The sequence below is a fragment of the Erythrolamprus reginae genome, chromosome 2 (assembly GCF_031021105.1).
Source record: "Erythrolamprus reginae isolate rEryReg1 chromosome 2, rEryReg1.hap1, whole genome shotgun sequence".
NCBI lineage: Eukaryota > Metazoa > Chordata > Lepidosauria > Squamata > Dipsadidae > Erythrolamprus > Erythrolamprus reginae.
Window position 1 is genome coordinate 198,180,359 of NC_091951.1, and position 21,148 is coordinate 198,201,506.

Here is a 21,148-nt window from a genome sequence, read left to right on the forward strand (position 1 = left end):
ATATTATAATTCTTTTATTGGGAAACCCTTGGAAGAGGAGGTCCACCAGTGAGATTTAAGTTATCTTCCAGTTTCTAACAAATACTTTGTGTAGTCTAAACAAACATTCCCATTCTTTCTTCGCTAAAGTAATTGATTTAAAATAACTATATAAGGAGACATCATTTTAATTTGTATATAAACATTAAAAACATGAAACCTTTGCATGTATGAAATGGATTTCTCCAATCAATTCACACCAGCTTCTTTGCAAGATTGGTTATGTGCCTGTTCCATAGTCCAAACCAGTGCTTTTCAGTTGTGCTGTGTTGGCAAAATGACTAAAACACTGCATTTTGCCTCATTGTTCATTTTCTTTTAACAACTCCTCTTTTTTTATTCCTCTTCTTAGCAGAAAAATATATTTCTCAGGAAGTAGTCATTATTACCTCACAGAAATAATCTTCCTCTGGATAATCTTCCTCTGAATTTTGTTCTTGACTATGCTTTGACAAGGAGGCCTTGTGGGGCAGCGGTTAGAATGCAGTATTGCAGGGTAATTCTGTCCAGAGCCTGGTGTTCGATGTTGATGGGGCTCAAGGTTTTCTTTTTAGATGTTCTAATATTAATACTATGTGTCTTTTTCTTTTTGGTTGTGAGCTGCCCAGAGTCCTTAGGGAGCTGGGTGGCATACAAATTGAACTAACTAACTAACTAACTAACTAACTAACTAACTAACTAACTAACTAACTAACTAACTAAATAACTAAATAACTAAATAAATAACTAAATAAATAAGGTTGATTCAGCCTTCCATCCTTTCAAGATCTATAAAATAAGGACCAGGATTGTTGAGGGAATTATGCTGACCTTGTAAAGAACTCAGAGAGTGCTTTAAAGCATTATGGACAGTACACAAGTCTAAGTGCTATTGCTATAACATATTGTCCTGTTTTTCAAATAAAATATATTCTGTCTGATCATTGTCCTTGAACTAAGTGTTACTCCTTTCTTTGAAATAGGACAACTCCTCACAGCCAATTCTTTATGGCCAGCTTGCTGCAGGACAACTCTCCAAGGCCACCTCCCCACAGGACAATTCAACAAATTCAAAAGTTAAATGAATTTCAATAGAACCGTGGCCAGTCATAATAATAAAGTCAATCCAAAAATAAAAGAGTTACAATAATTTCAATGCAAATGTGATCACCAATAATAAAAAGTAATTGAAACAATGAAACAATTAATATAGTGTTGAATTGTGAGTTGGCTGTGGCGAGTTGTCTTAGACCCCTCTTGCCTTGCTTTTGCATGTAATTGCCAACAATCTGTTTCTGTCATCTTTCTTTTTTCCCCATAGGCACTTTCAAGATTCAGAAGACCCGTTTACAAAGAGAAGGCTACAATCCACACCAGACATCAGATCGGTTATATTTTTTGGATGTGAAACTCGGCAAGTACCTACCAATAGATGAGTGCATTTTTGAGAGGATCCAAACTGGGAAAATGTCGCTTTGATTTAATCGGTGAGATGGTTCCTAGAGGGCCTGATGTCGAAAGGTCTTGTTTTGGTAGGGAAATAGACTTGAATAAATGAGCAAAGCAAGGTTTTAATATGCAACAGGGAAAAACCCCACTAGAGTGTGAGAGCAAGATGGTTTTCCTCCCTCCCCCCCCTTTTTATTTAAAAAGCACATTAACCATTTTCAGAGCAAAGGGAATAGCTCTTTTTGTATTGTTCAGTTTTTAGAAAGGCTTTTTCTTCCTTATAACCATTGTGATAGGGATTTCCATATAAAAACAGAAATGGTTTCTGATCTACATTATTACATGTTCAGTGTCTTCAGTATACCAAGGATGACTAAACCTGTTGTAGCAAAACTGATCAAATTATTTTCTTCTGTGTTGCTTGGCTAGATTTCACTGTGTTAAACAGAGAATAATTGTTTAGGATAAAGCCTTCAGTTGCTTTAAACTTTCCAGATTCCAAACATACAGATTTAGAATTCCTCCAGTTGTTTCTTTGTAGCTTTATTTGTAGCTTTAAGGAACTGACAGTCAAAATGCAACAATTTATGTGTGTAGAAACTTGAACAGAAAAAAATCGGAAACAGGACTAATAAGGTGAAATAACAGTATTATTTAAAAAGATATATATATACAGTATATTGAAAATAAGTTGGTTCTGTAACTCTGCTTGAAATGTTCTTTTAGAAGAAAGGTATTGTGGTGCTTCAAATTCCACTTACCTACAGCAAATCAAGTGGTTGTTACACACTACATACCTTTGTGGGAAAATAATTGATGTATGTTCTGTTAATTTACTTTAAATCATTTAAAACAAATGTTAGTTTGGAGGAATGGAATATTTCAAATAATTATTTGACTACTACAGAATATTGAAAAAAACAGTTCCATTAATCCGTGAAACAAGTGGATGTCTCATGCTTTTCAGCCTTTGGTCTTGCTATTTTCTTGTGATCAACATAGGAAGCCTGTCAGCTCATCAAAGACCATTTGCAACACATTTCTCACACTGATCTTCCAGCAATATCTGATTTGGACATTCCTAACTTTGAGCTTCATTTCATTAGTGCCATTTGGGTAGATGGCATTAAGAATTTACACAAAGACGATACAAATGGATTGCTTGAATTTTGATTGATTACCTGCCTGTTCAAATAAGCTGTAATTCTTGGGACACAGTAATATGGAAATATTCTGTTACCAATGTACATACTACTGGTCTGCAATATGATTGTGAATGAAATGTTTCAGGTACCCTGAATCTTAAGATCAAATAAATTTTCCTTGAGGATATTTTTCTCTTTGACAGAAATGGAATTTCATGTAAGAGTATTTTACAAACACATGTACAGAACAATGTTATTTTGTATTTCTAAGCACACCAAGTATTGTACTAGTCAGGCAATTGATAAATAACAGTTCAGAAGCCATGGGATTCATCAATTTTCCTTTTTTAATTATAAGATCCAGAATGTGCCTTTTCCATTTTCAGAACGAGTTAAAATAAGTTAACATTTCTGTTATGAACATAAGATGTATTAGTTCTTGCATAAATAAACATACCTACAGCTAACTGAATTTGATCTGGAGAAAAAGGTTTGTTTAAAAAAGCAAGGAAAAACTAATTTTGTTCCTGGTTTTAAGAATCATGCATTGTCTAACTAAATTTTTTGAAGCAATGTTAAATTTTGTTATTGGAGTCACTATTGCCAAAATATAACATTAATTCGAGAAAAACCTTATAAAAATAAAGAACCTTAAAAAAACATAATTGAGTTATGTGTATACCTACTCTGTTAATGAATATGTTCAGGGTGTTGTTTCATTTTCCAATGTCTGCTGTTTGTTCTCTCAGTTTTATTAACCTGGCCAAGCAAAAAAGTATAGCTCTTATGTCTCCCTTATTTGCATAAAAATATAACTTTACTAAAGGGTTTAGCTCAATCCATACAGTAGGTCATTAATACAGGGGTAGGCAATAATTCTATATTCTTGCCAGGCCAATTCATGTTGCAGTTCCAAGGGTAAGATGTCCATCTCCAAGTTAATCTTTAGTTCCAAGAAATATAACTTGTACAATGGATTGATACAAGGCAAACATCACAGCTTTGGCGTCAGAGTTCACATCTATTTCAGAAGCTTTTGGTTGGCAGCTAAATAGCCCCTCCCTCTTGGGAGTAAACTTTCTTGGAATCAACAAGTCTTGCTTCCAAATAAAAATAGACATGACTGTAACGTAAGCTGCACCTTTGCAAAACATGTCACTCTTCCGTCAAACTGGATTTTCTATAGTCTTTTTGCCAAGTAAGGGTTCATGTCTATTCTAGACTTCCCCCAAGAAAGTGATTTTATTGAAATGTTGCATTTTTCTGAGCTGCTCAAGTTCCATTCATCTCAATTACTTTGTTAATCTGGTTCTAACATTGCTTTAATAGAGCACAATTAATTTGCCACACTTAGAGACATAAATCCTTCCTCCCCGGCTTATCTTAAGAGTAAAGGCAAATCCATATAAACCTAGTTGGGGGAGCTGTTTGAATTTGGTAACATGATTTTCTGTGTGAAGAAACGAAAGATGCTTGTTTAGTACATCAAAGAAACACAGCCACACTTAAAAATATTCTATTCTGTCCAAAAGGGGTCTTGAGAACAGAGAATTACTAATTGTCACTCAAGAGTATGTTTATAGGATTCTGTGCAACTTGAAACTTATAAAACCTTTGAATTATAATTCTCCAAAATGTAACTCCCTTGCTTGGGGACAGTTTGTTTTTATTTTCTTTGTTATTCCCAAGGCATTTACAGGTATGTTCCCTATTCAATCCAAGTAATATAGCAATATCTAATATCTGAAGTTTATTAACTGGAGGCAAATATAAATAATAATAATAATAACAATAACAACAATAATAATTTATTAGATTTGTATGCCGCCCCTCTCCGAAGACTCGGGGTATATGTAAACTGCATTACACCTCAGTATGATTTTGCAGTATGCTAATTTTACTTGCTTAAGAAGTGTATGCTTTCTTCTAGTTAAGATGTAAATATTTCATCAGTCACCCTGAATTTTCTGTGCTGATGTGGCTATTATGGAACTGCTGTTTCAACGCAGGCTATATATACTGTTTATTTACCAATGATTAAATAAACCATAGTTTACTCAATCCAGTTTCTGGATTTCACCAATACCCAGAATCATAAATTGAGGACAGAAGCTAAGATTTAACAACACAATAGGCTTAAATATAAATATCAAAGACATAGAAAGTTCTACTAGAGCCTTCAAAATCATAGCCTGATGTTTGTCATGATAAATTATTTCTAGTGATGAAAGGGCTATAATAAATACTCCAGTCAGTGTCTGAGTTAAAAGCTATCTATCCACAAGACAACCTCAAAAAAAAACCCAATCAGCTGCTCCTTCACAGCACAACCCTGCTAAATTTTTGGTTTTGAGTAACTGGTGCCCAATGTGGCAATACCTGGGAAATGCTGGGGTTTCTATTAGACCTATTTAAGCAAAGATCTGAAAGTTACCAAATGAAAATAAGAAAACCCTCCTAGCAAATCCAGGACATTCACTCTGATGAGTGGTTAAGATGTTGGCCAGGAAAGAAGGACTCACCTAGGTTCAGGCCTACTTTGGGGCCATCGCTCAACCCTATTCAGTCTTAAAAAGCTGTCAGAAAAGCTAAGAGAGAGTCGTCTTATACTAAACCTTAATAAATAAACCCCCCTTTCTTACCGTCTTTCATCCTTGATTTCCCGCCCCACATTAGGCCTCTAATGAAGAAAAGTTAAAGGAATTCCAATATAGCCCCAACTTTAGTCCATTATTTCATTTCGCAATGCAGCCATACGGGAATATTTCGGTCCGGAGTAAATTCTATCTTCGCGTTCTCTGCAGTAGGTCAGAATTCCACCTGCCCATAAATATTGGGGAGGGGAATGCCGGCTTCACCGGCTTCCGGTGGTTTCTGGCATATGTTTCCGTCGCTTTTTTTCTTTTTTTGCCCTTTAACTCCTCCTCCGGAGAGCGTTTCCGCCCGCGTGCCAATCGACGACCGCGGCCGCTTCCGCCCGGCCTTCCTCGCCTTCTCACCATGGGTCCCTCTCGGCTTCGCTGCCGGGTTTTTTCGTTCCCCCTTTCAGCTGCCGCCTCCCCTCGCTCGCCATGCCCGGCTCATCGGTGCCACGGCGCGGACCGGCCGCTGCGGCGTCTCCGGCTCCCCAAATCTCGGTCTTCCCTTCGCCGCAAGAGCTGGGCTCGGCGCTGGCCCAGCTGGTAGCGCAGCGGGAAGCTCAATCCGGACCGGGTGGGCGCTTCTCCCTGGGCCTGTCAGGTGGAAGCCTAGTGCGGATCTTGGCTCAGGAGCTGCCCGCCGTCGCTGCCTGCCCTGCCCGATGGCTCCTGGCTTTCGTGGACGAGCGGCGGGTCCCGCTGAATGACCCCGAGAGCAACTTCGGTGCCTACAAGGTGTCTCTCGAAAAGGGTACCCCAAGGCGGGTTGCGGGGTGCTGGGGCTGATCCCCCGGGGTGGGGCTGGGCGGGGGCTGGGAGGCGTGTTTCCTTGGCCGCGGCTCTCCTTCCCGGCAGGAAGGCTGGGCGTGAACTCTCTCGGGTGATGATGGGTCGGTAAACCTGAAGACTGCAGGGATGGGCTGCTTTCGGCTTTGAGCTTTCAACCCCCCTCCCCACGCTTGCAGTCCCCGCGGATTGCGATTTAACCAAAGAGATACCTGTCCGGGCTGCTTCTTCATGCATAAATAAGAACTATTTTTGTGTGTGTGCTGCAACCGCCTTGCGGAGCCCGGACCGAAATCTCCTTTGTTCAAACATCCTATCTGAGACGCCCCCCCTCCTCCCCAGCAACCATCTTTAAATAGAATTGTTGCTTTTCATTTGTAAAAAGATGGAACAGATTAATGCCTATGAGTTTGGGGTCGATACAAAAGCCGCCCAACTCAAGCCATGCATGGTGCTGGATGCAATCTGGCTTGCATTGAGTGTCTGCAGCTGGTTGCTTAATTCTTTTTAGGGTGGGTTGACTTCCCTCAGGGACTTCTCCTTTTTTTTTAGTATATGCTCATAGGTAGGCAATTTGTAGAGCAGGAACATGTTTAAACTATAGAAAATTTAGCATATAGATGCTCATGTCAGACTCCAGTCTAAATAGCCTCGAGATTTTTTGTCAGATTGGGGATTCAATTAGCTGTCAAACATATTGATCAAGGGGAAGATGGTGTGCTTAGTTTATCTTCTGTCTGCTTTTGTGGAAAAGCAGAAAGTCATTTCTGTTCTTTAGTAATCCAACAGTTGGATTAAATAATGTTCTGAAGGAGACACTCCCAGATTCTGGAAGATTTGCTTTTTTCTTCCATAAATCCAATACTTCCAGGTGTAGATGATGATTCCCAGAGCTCTGTTTAGGAGTACAGCAGGTAGTACTTTACAGCCTTAATACATTTGTTAAGTGAACATGGCGCCATTTTACAATCTTTCTGGCCACAGTTATTAAGTGAATCACTTACAATTGTTAAGTGAGTAAAATGGTTGCTATGTGAATCTGGCTCCCCCATTGACTTTGCTTGTCCACAAGATCGCACAAGGAGATCGCATCATCCCAGAGACTGCAACTGTCATAAATATGAATCAGTTGCCAAACATCTGAATTTTAATCTTGTGACCATTGGGGTGCTGTAACAGTCATTAGTGTGAAAAATTGTCATAAGGCAGGTTTTTTTTAGTGTCTTTGTAATTTTAAAAAGTCACTAAATGGATTGTTATAAGTCAAGGACTATCTGTAGATGACCATGGCAAAGCTACCCATTGTTTTTTTTTTTCTTGTTAGGAATCTTACATCTTTAATTGGTGCATGGAAGATCACACTAGCACAGGGAAATGTATGCTAGCATGGAGATACAATAATGGGGGAAGGTTCATTTGTGGGGCGTTTCAGGGATGAAATTCACAGTTCTGACAGGTTCTGGAGAACCGGTAGTGGAAATTTTGAGTAGTTTGAAGAACTGGCAAATACTTTCTCTGGCTGGCCCCCAGAGAGGGGAGGGAATTGAGATTTTGCAGTATCCTTCCCTTGTCACACTCCCCAAGCCATGCCCACAAGAACAGGTAGGGAAACATTTTGAATTTCACCCTGGGGTGTTTATTTTCTTATTTTTATTACATGAGTTAGAACAATGGCACCTGCAAGCGGGAGGAAATAGCAATAAAATATCAAACTCAAGTTTCACAGAGCTTCTACTTATAGTGAAAATAGGAACTGAAATAGGAAGAAGTGCATGTCAGGTGATAATTGCATAAATCTGATCCTGCTTTTATTCTACCCAGAGGAAACAGAATGCTCTCAGCAGTGGATGGAGATGAATCTCCTATCTGTTTCATCCTATTTCATCCCATTTCTTTTTTAAAAAATTTCTATTGAAGTTTTAAAACATATAAATATATATATATATATATACGGTATATATATTTGTTTTCGTAGATTTTCACGGGTACAGGTATGACGGTCTTGGTATATTCGGGTTTCTTCCCGTGTAGGATTTGGAAATTTCTGGCGACGTTTCACCGAGGTCCCATTCGTCATCTTCAGGCTGGTGTTTCTATCCTTGTTCTAGGACTGGTGTTTCTGTCCTTGTTCTAGAACAAGGACAGAAACAGCAGCCTGAAGATGACGAGTGGGACCTCGTCGAAATGTCGCCAGAAATTTCCAAATCCTACATGGGAAGAAACCGCCAAAATAAGGCCGGAATAGATCTATCCGAGTCTCCCTTAATTTTCAAATTCAGCAAAAACGTGACATATATATTTCCAAAACAGAACAATACAGCAAAAGAATAATCATGGAAGCAATCGAGATAGAAAAACATCCCCAAAATATGAACAAGAGGGATGATACCTCTCGCTTACCAGACATCTGGAAACCAGCCCTCAAACATATCCCAGCCATAGAAACCAGACTCAGAACACACATTGTAAAGCAATCAAGCAGCCTGCAAGTTCCAACTACTCAGGATATCACGCCTAATCTACAACCATTAACTAATCAGCATACCTCAGCTACATCAACGACCCCAATTGTTACCCCACTGACTCCAATTGTTACCCCACTGACTCACCAGGAAGTTTCTACACAGCAGGCAATTGCTGAGCCATCAAACCACACCCAGCCACCAGTATTTATAGAAGGAATGCAGCTCAGGTCTCGCACTGTTTGCCTGAGAAGAAGGACAGAAACACCAGCCTGAAGATGATGAGTGAGACCTCATCGAAACGTCGCCAGAAATTTCCAAATCCTACATGGGAAGAAACCCGAATATACCAAGACCGTCATAGACAGCAGCCTCCCCTTTCTATGAATCCTGTTAACTTTTGTCACTCTGTAATAGTGATTTGTATTTTGTTTCAGACATACCTCCTTTCTAAAATTGCTATACCTGATGACCAAATAGTTGTTATCAATCCTTCGCTACCAGTAGAAGAGGCAGCGACAGATTATGCTGAAAAGCTGAAAAAGGTATTGGCATTGGGAGTTGGTGTATTTTTATTTGCTAGAGAGAGTCAGATTTTCTTGCAGAGTACTAGAAACTTAAAGGCAAAGTTGGATTTTATTCTCAAGAATTCCCTATTTTCAACAGCTCCCCTTGGTTTGATCTGCTGTTTTGACATTCAGGACTCATAAAAGTTCCCCCGATATTTGACAAAAAGTTGATGAGCCACTAATTTTGAATATACATTCATGGCACAGTTTTGAGCTCAGACCCACTCATTGTAAATTTATAGCTGATGTCCTTTCAAAGGTCTTGGGTCAACTGAAAAGTTAGCGGCAAGTTGATCAATATACCGGTAGATTAAAATGAAAATATGCTGAACAAAGTTATTACAACAATTCAACTATGCTGTGTTTAGTGCTTTAGCTCTGAGTTCCAGAAACTGTAATCCTTATAGCATCTTCCATATGATGCTGTGTTAGAATAAGGTAAGCCCTGTCTTTTTCAATCAGACTACTTGGGATAAATTAACAAGTGCAAATAAGGATAATTCCTCCAAATGCTTGAAATCTCAGATCAAGTTCAGGACAATTACAATGTGAAGACAGATTGTGGAAAAACATGTTGCCTTGAAGGATTAAAATTCATAATGACTAGATCATGGAAACTCTTTAACAAAATAATGCTGAATGATTCATATTTTAGTACATTTTAAATACAATGACATTTTTATTTTTCTAAGATTGTGTTTGGAAGGAAAGATAGTGATCTCCGTGTTTATATTCACAATATATTTTTCTTTGAAAGCTAATAACAATATACCAAGTGGCTGCATAAAAGTTGAATAGGTAGATAAGTGAATATGATACTTAAACCTTCAAGTGTGTTTCTGTTACACAGGCTTTCCAGGGTGAAGATATGCCTGTATTTGACCTTTTGATCTTAGGAGTAGGACCAGATGGACATACCTGCTCTCTTTTTCCAGATCATCCTCTACTACAGGTGAGCCAAAGAGAAGAACTGTAATTGAATGTTTTTGTCTGCTGCTGCTTGGGTTGAAGAGCCTGTCAGGGAGTCAAGGCTGTTGCAGATTGAAAGAGCAAAAATCCTGCCGGCTATTTTGAGAAAGCTCACAATAATCAGATTAAAGTCTATTGTAATTTACTTGTGACAGATTATCCTTTTAAAAAGTGATGCTGTAACAGTCTATTGAAATAGATTTTCCTTGGGCTGCAGCAGGAAATAATTAATTGGACAAATGAACATTGAGAACAAGAGCTATCCTTAATTTTGAGAGTCTGGCTTTTTAAAGATGTCTTGAGCCAGAGCTAATCTTCAGTGGCTATTGTGAGGTATCAAGATATCTGTCAGTATGGTTGATCTGTCTGGAGAGATATAGGAGACAACTTTGCCTCTGCTATCCATAGTTCAATTTCCAACCCATAACAGAGAACAATGGAACCAAAAACCAGAGAACAGCCAGAGATGATCAGGGCAGAATAGAGCATTTTCCTCATTTTGCTTTCTGTTACACAAGTGTATTGCCTTTGTCCACATTGCTCAGAGCAGTTCTTTGGTGAATAGAGAAGACCTCCTGCCATGAGGACCATTTTGAGGAGGTCTTACAACTTAATGTTCAAATCCTAGTCATCATGCCCTCCAAACCTCAAATGTTGACCATTCTAGCATTCTAATGGACCATCAAGAAAGTCATAATGACAAAACGTAACACCTTGTGAAAATAAGCACAATTGATTCCCTGCACTTCTCTCACAGATGGTTCAAAGATACAAGTGACCAAATCTAGTGACAAGTAGAATATCCAACCATTGGAGAAGCCATAGAGATTTGTGAAATAGACATGGATAGGCTTCTCTTGTGGGTAGTAATAAAAAAAAATCAATTTCCATTGTTTCCTTTTGTTCTTTTGTTGTCTCTTCCTATAATTTCTGTCCCTTTCTTCATCTGATTTAAGCAACCCTTTAGACTCTATTGAGATGGAAATATTTGGAACTGACCAATTTAGAGGTGGACTGCTTAATTTTCACTCCTATAAATGATACATAAATTAGATTAAAATGTAAACACCGGAGCTTCGATGTAAGTACCTTTGAAGAAAATGGTGACTGGGCAAATTGAAGGTCATAGTATGATTTTGAGAAGGAGGGAAATGTATGTTTGTTTCATAATATGATAATACAGTAAAATTAAAGTGACTTCCAGTATTATGGCACTGGACCAGAATACCTCCGAGACTGCCTTCTGCCGCACGAGACGGCCTTCTTCTTCATGGCACTGGACCAGAATACCTCCGAGACCGCCTTCTGCCGCACGAATCCCAGCGACCGATTAGGTCCCACAGAGTGGGCCTTCTCCGGGTCCCGTCAACTAAACAATGTCGGTTGGCGGGCCCCAGGGGAAGAGCCTTCTCTGTGGTGGCCCTGACTCTCTGGAACCAACTCCCCCCAGAGATTAGAACTGCCCCTACTCTCCCTGCCTTCCGTAAACTCCTTAAAACCCACCTTTGCCGTCAGGCATGGGGGAACTGAAACACCTCCCCCGGGCATGTACAATTTATGCATGGTATGTTTGTGTGTGTGTTTGCTAGTAAATGGGGTTCTTTTTAAATCTTTTAAAATATTTTAAATTTATTTGGATTTGTCATGAATTGCTGTATCTTGTTGTGAGCCGCCCCAAGTCTGCGGAGAGGGGCAGCATACAAATCTAAATAATAATTAAAAATTAAAAATAATAAATAAATTATGAGTGTAGTTAACTAGTAGTAGAGTTGAGACTGACCTCCAAACAGTTAAAGCATTAATTAGTTAAACAATAATTTTAATTCCTTAAATCTTGTTTAGTGTTTGATAATCTATTCTTATATTCCATGGGGAAATCCTCTTAGAGCAGGAGTCTCCAAGTTTGCCAACTTTAAGATTTGTGGACATGGGGAACCCAGAAATGTTCTATATCAAGGACCATTTGAAAACAAAACATTCCAAGAACTGTTTAATTTTGAGCTGTGCACACTTGCAAGATAGCAATAAGCAATATCTTGTGTACTAATGTACTGCTTTACATCCCTCTCTAAGCAGTTTACAGAGTCAGCACATTGCCCCCAACAATCTGGGACCTCGGAAGGATAGAGTCAACCTTGTCAAGATCATTTGATAAATTATCTGAGTCACAATAATTTGTTGTGTGAAAGACCTTAAGAATTAAATACTATGCTTTGTTTTTGCCCAGACACGTGAATTGTCAAGTTCCTAGTCAGTTTGCTTTTGATTCTTTGGGCCTAGCTGTCATTACCTAATGCTGTCCTCATGCATTGGCCTGGGAATTCTGGGAGTTATAGTGTCAACATATCAGGAGAGCCCCAAATGGATAAAGATGGTATAAACCTAGCTCTGGCTCATGCTGTTTCCAAAGTTTGCCTTTGTCTTCCTTCACTATGGTCCATATTTACTTTCCTGGTTCAGGAGCGGGAGAAAATTGTGGCTGCCATTAGCGATTCCCCAAAGCCCCCCTCAGAGCGGATCACACTGACTTTACCTGTGCTGAACGCAGCAAGGAGTGTGGTGTTCGTTGCCACGGGGGACAACAAGGCTGCAGTGATAAAGGTATTTCCTTTGGAAGGGCTGTGTTTTTCCTCCCCTCCCTCCAACTTTTGAGTGCTGCAGGTGATATGTTAGTGAGGTCATCATAGGGGGGTGGGGCAAAATAGCCTTTTGGAAGTGTATATTTTTATAAGGGAGTAAGATTTATTAAAAAAACCTGAAATCATTCATCCTTCCTTTATTTTCTCAGGCATCCCCCGCCCCCCTCCTTAAGAACAATGGCATGCCATTGAATTCCCCAAATGTTGATGGTACAAAATTTCTAGGGGCCGCTGTAGAGAAGCTATAAATATAGCTTGTGGCCAGGGATTGCCACTCCTGTTTTTTCTTGTAAAGTTTCTTAACAAAGGTTTTGTCCATTCCTCCTTGGCTTGCTGAGCTGGAGAGTAATTAGTCATGCTGAGCTAATACACTGAGGAACCAAACTGGTTGGCTTCCAATTGAACTGTGGCTTTGTCCAGTGCACACATTCGCTTTTTAATGATGGCTGCACCTTTCTTTCTGTTTTCCAAAGAAAGAGCCAGATTCTTCCCTTGACGGTAGTTCACCTGGGACTTCATCTGGGTTTTTATCACTGTTGTGAGCCGCCCCGAGTCTGCGGAGAGACATATGGCATACAAATCTAATAAATAATAAATAAATAGACTGTTAGCAAAGAACGAGGGTGGGAGAACCTTTATGTATGTATGTATTTTCTTACACATTGTCTGACTCCAAAGGGAGCCAGGGCAGCCCACAACTTAAAATAGCTCTGTTAGCATTGTGAATACCATATGCGAACTGTAGACTTTGAAAGCACGGGTGCCTGACCTTTTTCTTTCTTGCCACAGCGTATTTTGGAAGGGAACGAGGAAAACCCACTGCCGGCTGCCCTCGTCCAGCCACATACTGGGAAGCTTTACTGGTTCCTGGATGAGCCAGCTGCAAAGGAGTTGACCATTCCCTTTGAGAAGCATTCCATCTTGTAGGAGCTTCCTGTCTTGCAGCCTTCCGGGGTTGGGAGTGGTTCACCAAGTACGGGGGTGTGGTTAGAGCCCCACCCTCTAACATTCCAGGTCACGGTCTCCACGTCTGGTCGTAGCGCTCAGGAGCAGCACTAAACTAACACTGTCTTTTTCTTTTTTTTCTTTACTTCCTCCTCCCTCCCCAATTTTATTTTATTTTTTTACATTTTAAGAAGTGTAAGTTTATGGAGCACGGTGTAACAAATATGATTATTGCTTAACTAGGGCAAAGTGTGACATGGGAAATGCTTGGGTCCAGCTACTAGGTATCAAGAGAGTTGGTTACAGTCTTTATCATGTGAATGGTCTAATGTGGTGTAAAATGGATGCACAATTAAAGGTGTAAATTAAAGCCACTCAATGCTGGCACAATGTGTTCCTCTCTGTGGTTTTTCTTAATTATTAAGTAATGGGAGTGATGAGGCCTACTGTATTTTTTGGGATGTATCTGCCATGGCAGATTATATATTTTTTTAATGTTGAATCTGTAGATACAGTGATACCTCGTCTTACAAACGCCTTGTCGTACAAACTTTTTGAGATACAAATCCGGGTTTAAGATTTTTTTGCCTCATCTTACAAACTATTTTCACCTTACAACATAGTTCCCTCTAAGCTGAGCAGTGAGCAATCGCTCACTTAAAAATCATCATCAAGTTTTTCAAACCTGCCCAGAAGCCGAGAGGGAAAGAGTGAGAGGGAAGGAGAGAGAGAGGAAGAGAGGAAGAGAGAGAAACAGATAGAAAAAAGAGAGGAAGGAAAAGAGAAAGAAAAAGAATGGGAGTAAGGAAGAGAGAAAGAAAATCAAAATCTAGTTTGAAACTAGCTCAACTATTTAAGTGGCATTTTGATATTGATAGAGTTGCCCTATTATGAGCTCACTGTTATAGACACACAGTACAGTATTTTATTTTGAAATTCTCTGAGGCAAAACAGGGTGGGATGTTTGTTTGTTTGTTTGTTTGTTTGTTTGTTTATTTATTTATTTATTTATTTATTTATTTATTTATTATTTCTGTGCCGCCCAGTCCCGAAGGGACTGCCGCTCAGACACTATACTTTTCCGCCCCCCCCCAAAAAAAAATTAGAGGGAACACTGCCTTACAAACCCTCCGCTGCCGCTGGGTTGCCCCGCCTCCAGACTTCTGTTGCCAGCCAAGCATCCGTTTTTGCGCTGCTGGGATTCCCCTGAGGCTCCCCTCCATAGGAAACCCCACCTCCAGACTTCTGTGTTTTTGCAATGCTACAGGGGAATCCCAGTAGGGGAATCCCAGCAGCGCAAAAATGCAGAAGTCCGGAGGTGGGGTTTCAAGGACTTCGGTGTTTTTGCGATGCTGCGATTTCACTGATGCTCCCTTCGCTGGGAAACCCCACCTCCGGACTTCCGTTGCCAGTGAAGCGCTTGTTTTTGCGATGCTGGGATTCCCCTGCTGGGATTCCCCTGTAGCATTGCAAAAACACAGAAGTCCGGAGGTGGGGTTTCCCATGGAGGGGAGCCTCAGGGGAATCCCAGTAGTGCAAAAACGGGCACTTTGTCTGGTAAAAGGGGTGAATTTTGGGCTTGCACACATTAATCGCTTTTCCATTGATTCCTATGGGAAACTTGTTTCGTCTTACAAACTTTTCACCTTAAGAACGTAGCCCGGGAACCAATTAAGTTTGTAAGACAAGGTATCACTGTATTTAATACTTCGCATATTAGCATCTTACCACACCTATGCACTCCTTAGGGATTAGAACACAGCTTCCATTTCTGAATCTGAACAATGATCAGGAACCATGACAATTGCACTTTAACATATCTGGAGGATGGGTCAACATTCCAGAAATCCTGTCAGATGCTTCTGTAGGTTGCCTGTGCATTTTCAGTTATATTCCATTCCAAATTTTGACTTTAAAAATATGAGATGTGGAAGAAACTGTCCTGTGTCATAGTGACTTGTATCTCATAACTTCAGCATATCTGTTAGCTTGTCTGTTTTTTTTCATTGAACACTATCAGTCCAATTAATTCTTCCATAAACTTCCAGTGTTTTCTTTATATCCATTGTGCTTCAGCCAAGTTCTGTTTAAAGCAAAGATAAAAATTCCCTCAAGCTAAGTTCAGGTACTTATTACGTTTTGGATATGTCCATCTAGCTATCCTATTCTGGGCTTCAAAAATCTGGATAATAGTTAACGGCAGAAAAAAGTTACGACTTTCTACCTCTTTTTTGCTACCATCTAGTTGACTGTGTAGGATTGGTGTTTAAAGCCCATATATGCTGGCCCAATATTTAAGAGGCTGTCCCTAACACAAAATCTTTCCAGAAAATGTTAAAAGCCATTCTTGTCTAGTAGTTAAGGCACAAAGCTTAGAAAACAGGGGACTGTGAGTTTCATTCCTGCCTTGGGCATTAAAGCTGGCTAGGTGACTTTGGGCCAATCAATTCTCAGAACACACCTCACAGGGTTGTTTTGAGGGGGGAAATAAGAGGAGAAAGGAGTGTTTGGTATGTTCATCACCTTGAATTACAGTGTTCCCTCGATTTCCGCGGGGGATACGTTCTGAGATCGCCCGCGAAAGTCGAATTTCCATGAAGTAGAGATGCGGAAGTAAATACACCATTTTTGGCTATGGACAGTATCACAAGCCATCCCTTAACACTTTAAACCCCCTAAATTACCATTTCCCATTCCCTTAACAACCATTTACTCACCATTATTACTGGTACTCACCATTGAATAAGACACTTAGTGATCCTGATATTTATAAACATAATTATTTATGAACAATAATTATTTTTTTGTTATTTATTTGCAAAAATTATTACTTTGGCGATGACATATGATGTCTTCAGGTGGGAAAAACCGTGGTATAGGGAAAAAAACGCGAAGTATTTTTTAATTAATATTTTTTCAAAAACCGTGGTAGAGGCTATTTGCGAAGTTCGAACCCGCGGAAATCGAGGGAACACTGTATTTATAAACATAATACAGGCAGGATGATTTTGTTTTAAAAAAAAAACATGGGCAGGCAGCTGATAAAGGGAGCGAAGAAAGACCACTAAGACTCACACCAGCAGCATTAAATTTGTTAGATCAAATACCACAATTCCCTGACTCAACTAGTAAATTTCAGATCTAGCATCTCTGGTAGGTGATTGCGTAGGGAAGGCTGGTCTATTAAAAGCTGCCCTAGATTTGGTTCATTGTAAGTCCAAGTTGCAGTACTTCCTGAAATGTTCTTGAGAAGCGTGGAAATGGCTGGCTTTAGAGAGCATGGAAATCAGTGTTTTTCATTAGCTGCTTAGCAGCTTTCAAGGACTCCTAACAAAAGGAATTAATTAAACTAGACTAGGAAGAATGAATTAAAATGGTGGGCAGCTTCTGGGAATATTATGAGGCTGAACATATATTTCATTAGCAGTTGAGTAATGGAAAATTAATAAGTACCATCCAGCTCAATTCCTTTTTATACATGTGAGGCTTTTAGACAAAAAGCACAGTCCAGCTATTCATTGCTGATGAAATGTTTTTGGTTGTGATGGAAAACTTGCATATACTAGAAATCTTGGAGGGCCACAGAAATACATGGTCAATCTTTCTCAGACTTGTAGGTTAGAATCTAAAATCCCAATAGTTGCTAGTTTATAAGACAGTAATGGGGAATACCATATTTCACGGCATATAGCCATGATGGCGAACCTATAGCACAATGCCCAAAGTGGCACGCAGAGCCAGGTCACCTGGTACGTGTGGCGTTGGCCGCTTCTCTTCCGGGTTTTTGGTGTGCATTTGGTCTTTGTGCAAGTGGCAGTGCCGGAAAATCGAAGAGCTGCTCTGAGAGCATGTGTGACTGCCACCTGTTCGGGGCATGTGCATAGAAACATAGAAGATTGACGGCAGAAAAAGACCTCATGGTCCATCTAGTCTGCCCTTGTACTATTTCCTGTATTTTATTTTAGGATGGAGCTATGTATATCCCAGGCATGTTTAAATTCAGTTACTGTGGATTTACCAACCACGTGTGCTGGAAGTTTGTTCCAAGCATCTACTACTCTTTCAGTAAAATAATATTTTCTCATGTTGCTTCTGATCTTTCCCCCAACTAACCTCAGATTGTGCCCCCTTGTTCTTGTGTTCACTTTCCTATTAAAAACACTTCCCTCCTGAACCCTTTAACATATTTAAATGTTTCGATCATGTCCCCCCTTTTCCTTCAGTCCTCCAGACTATACAGATGGAGTTCATGAAGTCTTTCCTGATACGTTTTAGGCTTAAGACCTTCCACCATTCTTGTAGCCCGTCTTTGGACCCGTTCAATTTTGTCAATATCTTTTTGTAGGTGAGGTCTCCAGAACTGAACACAGTATTCCAAATGTGGTCTCACCAGCGCTCTATATAGTGGGATCACAATTTCCATCTTCCTGGTTGTTATACCTCTAGCTATCCAAGGATTAAGTCCCATCTTCACTTTCTTTAAGTCCAATACTGCATGCATGGCAGTAACTGGAGAAGTGGGTGCTGGAAACAGGAAGTAAATTTTTCGTCACGCTCATGCCTTCTGGGCAACTCCTGTTCCTGGTCGAGGCCCAGATGAGCATGTGCAAAGTGTTCCCTTTTTGGCACTTTGTGCTGAAAAGGTTTGCCATCACTGGCATATAGTGTCATTAATATAGGGCAGGTATACCTCACCTGAGCATTAAAAATAAGAATTCTATGGCAATTTAATTGTTGTATTATTACTGGAAACCTAGGTTCAAAACCACAATTGTGCCACTATGGTAGTCCAATCCCTCAGTCAAATCTACCAAAGGACGATGAGGTCCTATATAAGCTGTATAGGGGTGGAATATGAAAGTGATGGAATTTTTCATAGGGGAACATATGGGGTGAAAATTAGAGGCCCTGCAAATGTTACTGAATAAATTCCCAGTTGTTGTATCTCTCACCAGTGGTTATATTAGAAAAGACTGCTGTGGTTTACAGTCCGACCACCTCAGCAGAACTAGTTTCCTATCCTTAATATAAAGAGTCTTATATAGGCAGTCCTTAATTTAGGACCACAACTGAGCCCAAAGTTTTTGTTGCTAAGCAAGTTATTTGTCAAGTGAGTTTTGCCCCATTTTGTGACTTTTCTTCCCACCATTGTTCAGTAAATCATTGCAGTTGTTAAGTTAGTAAAACAGTTAAAAACATAGAAACATAGAAGACTGATGGCAGAAAAAGACCTCATGGTCCATCTAGTCTGCCCTTATACTATTTCCTGTATTTTATCTTACAATGGATATATGTTTATCCCAGGCATTATTGCTAGTTGTTAAGTGAATCTGCTTTCTCTATCACTTTGCTTCTCAGAAGGTAGCAAAAAGAGATATTAGGAGCCTGCATCCATCATAAATGTGAACCAAGCATCTCAATTTTGACCACAGAACCATGGTAAATGCTGCAACTATCAAGTGTGAAAAATGGTCATTCGTCACTATTTTCAGTACCTCTCTAACTTTAAACAGTTACTAAATGAATAGTTGTAAACTGAGGACCATCTGTAATTTCCCTCCACAATAGGGAAAGTTGCTGCAGAAAACAAGCAATTTATGCAGAATCACATCCTAACTTCCATTATTTCAAATGTCTTTTGGAAATGAAGACATGGTCAAAGGTATGTTTTGACAGTCTAACTAACTGTCCGATTTGTCCAAGAAGTTTTTGGATGAAGAATGAGATTCAGATGCTTTTAGTAAATGAAATAACTTTTCCTGAATGTGCTATTTGAGATGCTAGAATCATGATGAGACTATTAACATGCAGAAATGCAACAACAACTTCCTTTGTAAGCAAGTAATTCTGCTAAAGAATTTTTCTCTCTCTTGCTTATTATGTCTCTCCTAGTTTTTCCTCTGTAAAAAGAGTTTGTATCATGAAAATAATAGGAAATGTTGCATGTTAAGGGAAAAGATACAGAAAAAGTTGCACTAGGTAGAAATAAAGGAGTAGATTGAAGCTTTTACTTGCTACTCTGAGGCAGGAAGCCTATATTTTCCTGTGAGAAACCACATGAAATCTTGTCCAGTCTTTCCAAATTGTTAATTCAAGATTGCCTTAGATTTTTGTTGCTGTTTACTCAAGTTGGCTGGTGCTTCCAGTCCAGTGTTCAGGAGACATTTCCCACTCTGGTACTTAAAAGCTCATTACATTTCCTAAACAAGCTTACTTAACAAAAGTTTGGCTGATGAAGAAGAATGAGGATTTCTTTACAATTGGTCTTTTTCCTTTGGTTTATGCACATATTTTTTCTGTGGTAGAGAACAGTTTATGAGTCTCAGATTTAAAACAGCTGTGTTTACTTTTGTATATAGAGCAAATATTCTATACATCACATCATGTATAAAGGAAACTATATATACACAGTACGTTCAGAAAGTATTCAGACTGCCTTCACTTTTGTCAATTTTATTATGCTGCAGCCTGATTCTACAGTTGTTGAAATTCATTTCCCCCCTCATTAATCTACACTGCCTACCTGTTCTGTCTGGGTCCCCCCAGACACCAACACCAACCAAAAAGAGTATCCAGACACACTGGTAAAAAGCAAAGGCAGTTTATATAATTCAAAGCAAACACAGGTAACAAAAACTGTTCTTACAGACAGGAACACTATGAAGCTTCACAGAGGTTTCACGAAGGCCAAGCAATAAAACAGGATTCTTGCTGGCAAAAACAACGCTAGGGATAATAAAACCCACGCCTCCCCCAAGTCTTCCAGACTTCTAGACCACAAGCCAAGATCAGAGACGCCAAGAATCGAAGCAAGGTCACAGGACTCCCAGTTGATAACTCTCCACAAGACTGTAAGGGCGGGCCTGCCTTTTCAACCCTGCTGAGGAGAACCACACCCAAACCCAGCTGTTGCCAATTCAGGGTTGGAAATACCTTTCTAATTGGCCCGTCTTTGAGCTGCTCGTCGCTGCCTCATGTCTATTATAGCCTGTGCGTCTTCATCCAATGAATCCAGGCTACTATCTGGGGAGAGCCCCCCCCCGGGGGTCTCAGGCTGCTCTCCCTCCTCTTCCTGACGTTCCTCTCCCCCGTCTGCCTGGTCCTCCCCCTCCTGTTCACTGTCCTCCTCCTCTGGGCATGGATCCGGCAGAGATCCAGCCGGTCCCTGAGGAGCCTCAGGCTGAATCACAACACTACCCAACAATGACAAAGTGAAAACAGAATTTTATAAATGTCTACATTTATTAAAAAGAAAAAAACTGAAATATCACATTGGCGTAACTATTCAGACTCTTTGTAGCTACACTTAAAATTTAGCTCCGGTGCTTCCCACGTCTCTTGATAGTTGCTACTCCTTGATTGGAGTTGACTTGTGGTCAACAGTGGTATTGCTCTATCACACAATACTCAGGACAAGGGGGCACTCCCTAAAGCTCATAGGTAAGAAAGTGAGGATAAATAAAGGGAAATATTTCTTCACCCAGAGAGTATTTGGTTTATGGAATTCACTTCCAGAAGAGGTTGTGG

General features: G+C 39.9%; 2 protein-coding genes across 3 annotated transcripts in view; both read left to right on the forward strand.

The window, feature by feature from the left end:
• Positions 1-3,084, forward strand: part of SLC27A1 (solute carrier family 27 member 1) — a 36,864-nt gene extending 33,780 nt beyond the window's left edge. Inside the window, exons 13-14 of one of the 2 annotated variants that reach the window (XM_070741092.1) lie at positions 1,340-1,432; positions 2,375-3,084. In XM_070741092.1, coding sequence (XP_070597193.1) covers positions 1,340-1,432; positions 2,375-2,382 — 101 coding nt within the window. In that variant the 3' untranslated portion in view covers positions 2,383-3,084. Of the gene's footprint in view, positions 1-1,339 lie in introns of both variants that reach the window. The other variant, XM_070741091.1, reaches the window with a different exon arrangement.
• A 2,506-nt stretch (positions 3,085-5,590) lies between these two features.
• PGLS (6-phosphogluconolactonase) lies at positions 5,591-14,011 on the forward strand. The gene is made up of 5 exons (XM_070741093.1): positions 5,591-5,986; positions 8,937-9,044; positions 9,919-10,020; positions 12,498-12,638; positions 13,466-14,011. The coding sequence occupies exons 1-5, from the start codon at positions 5,684-5,686 to the stop codon at positions 13,601-13,603; spliced, it is 792 nt and encodes a 263-aa protein (XP_070597194.1). The 5' UTR covers positions 5,591-5,683; the 3' UTR covers positions 13,604-14,011.
• The last annotated feature ends 7,137 nt before the right edge of the window (positions 14,012-21,148 follow it).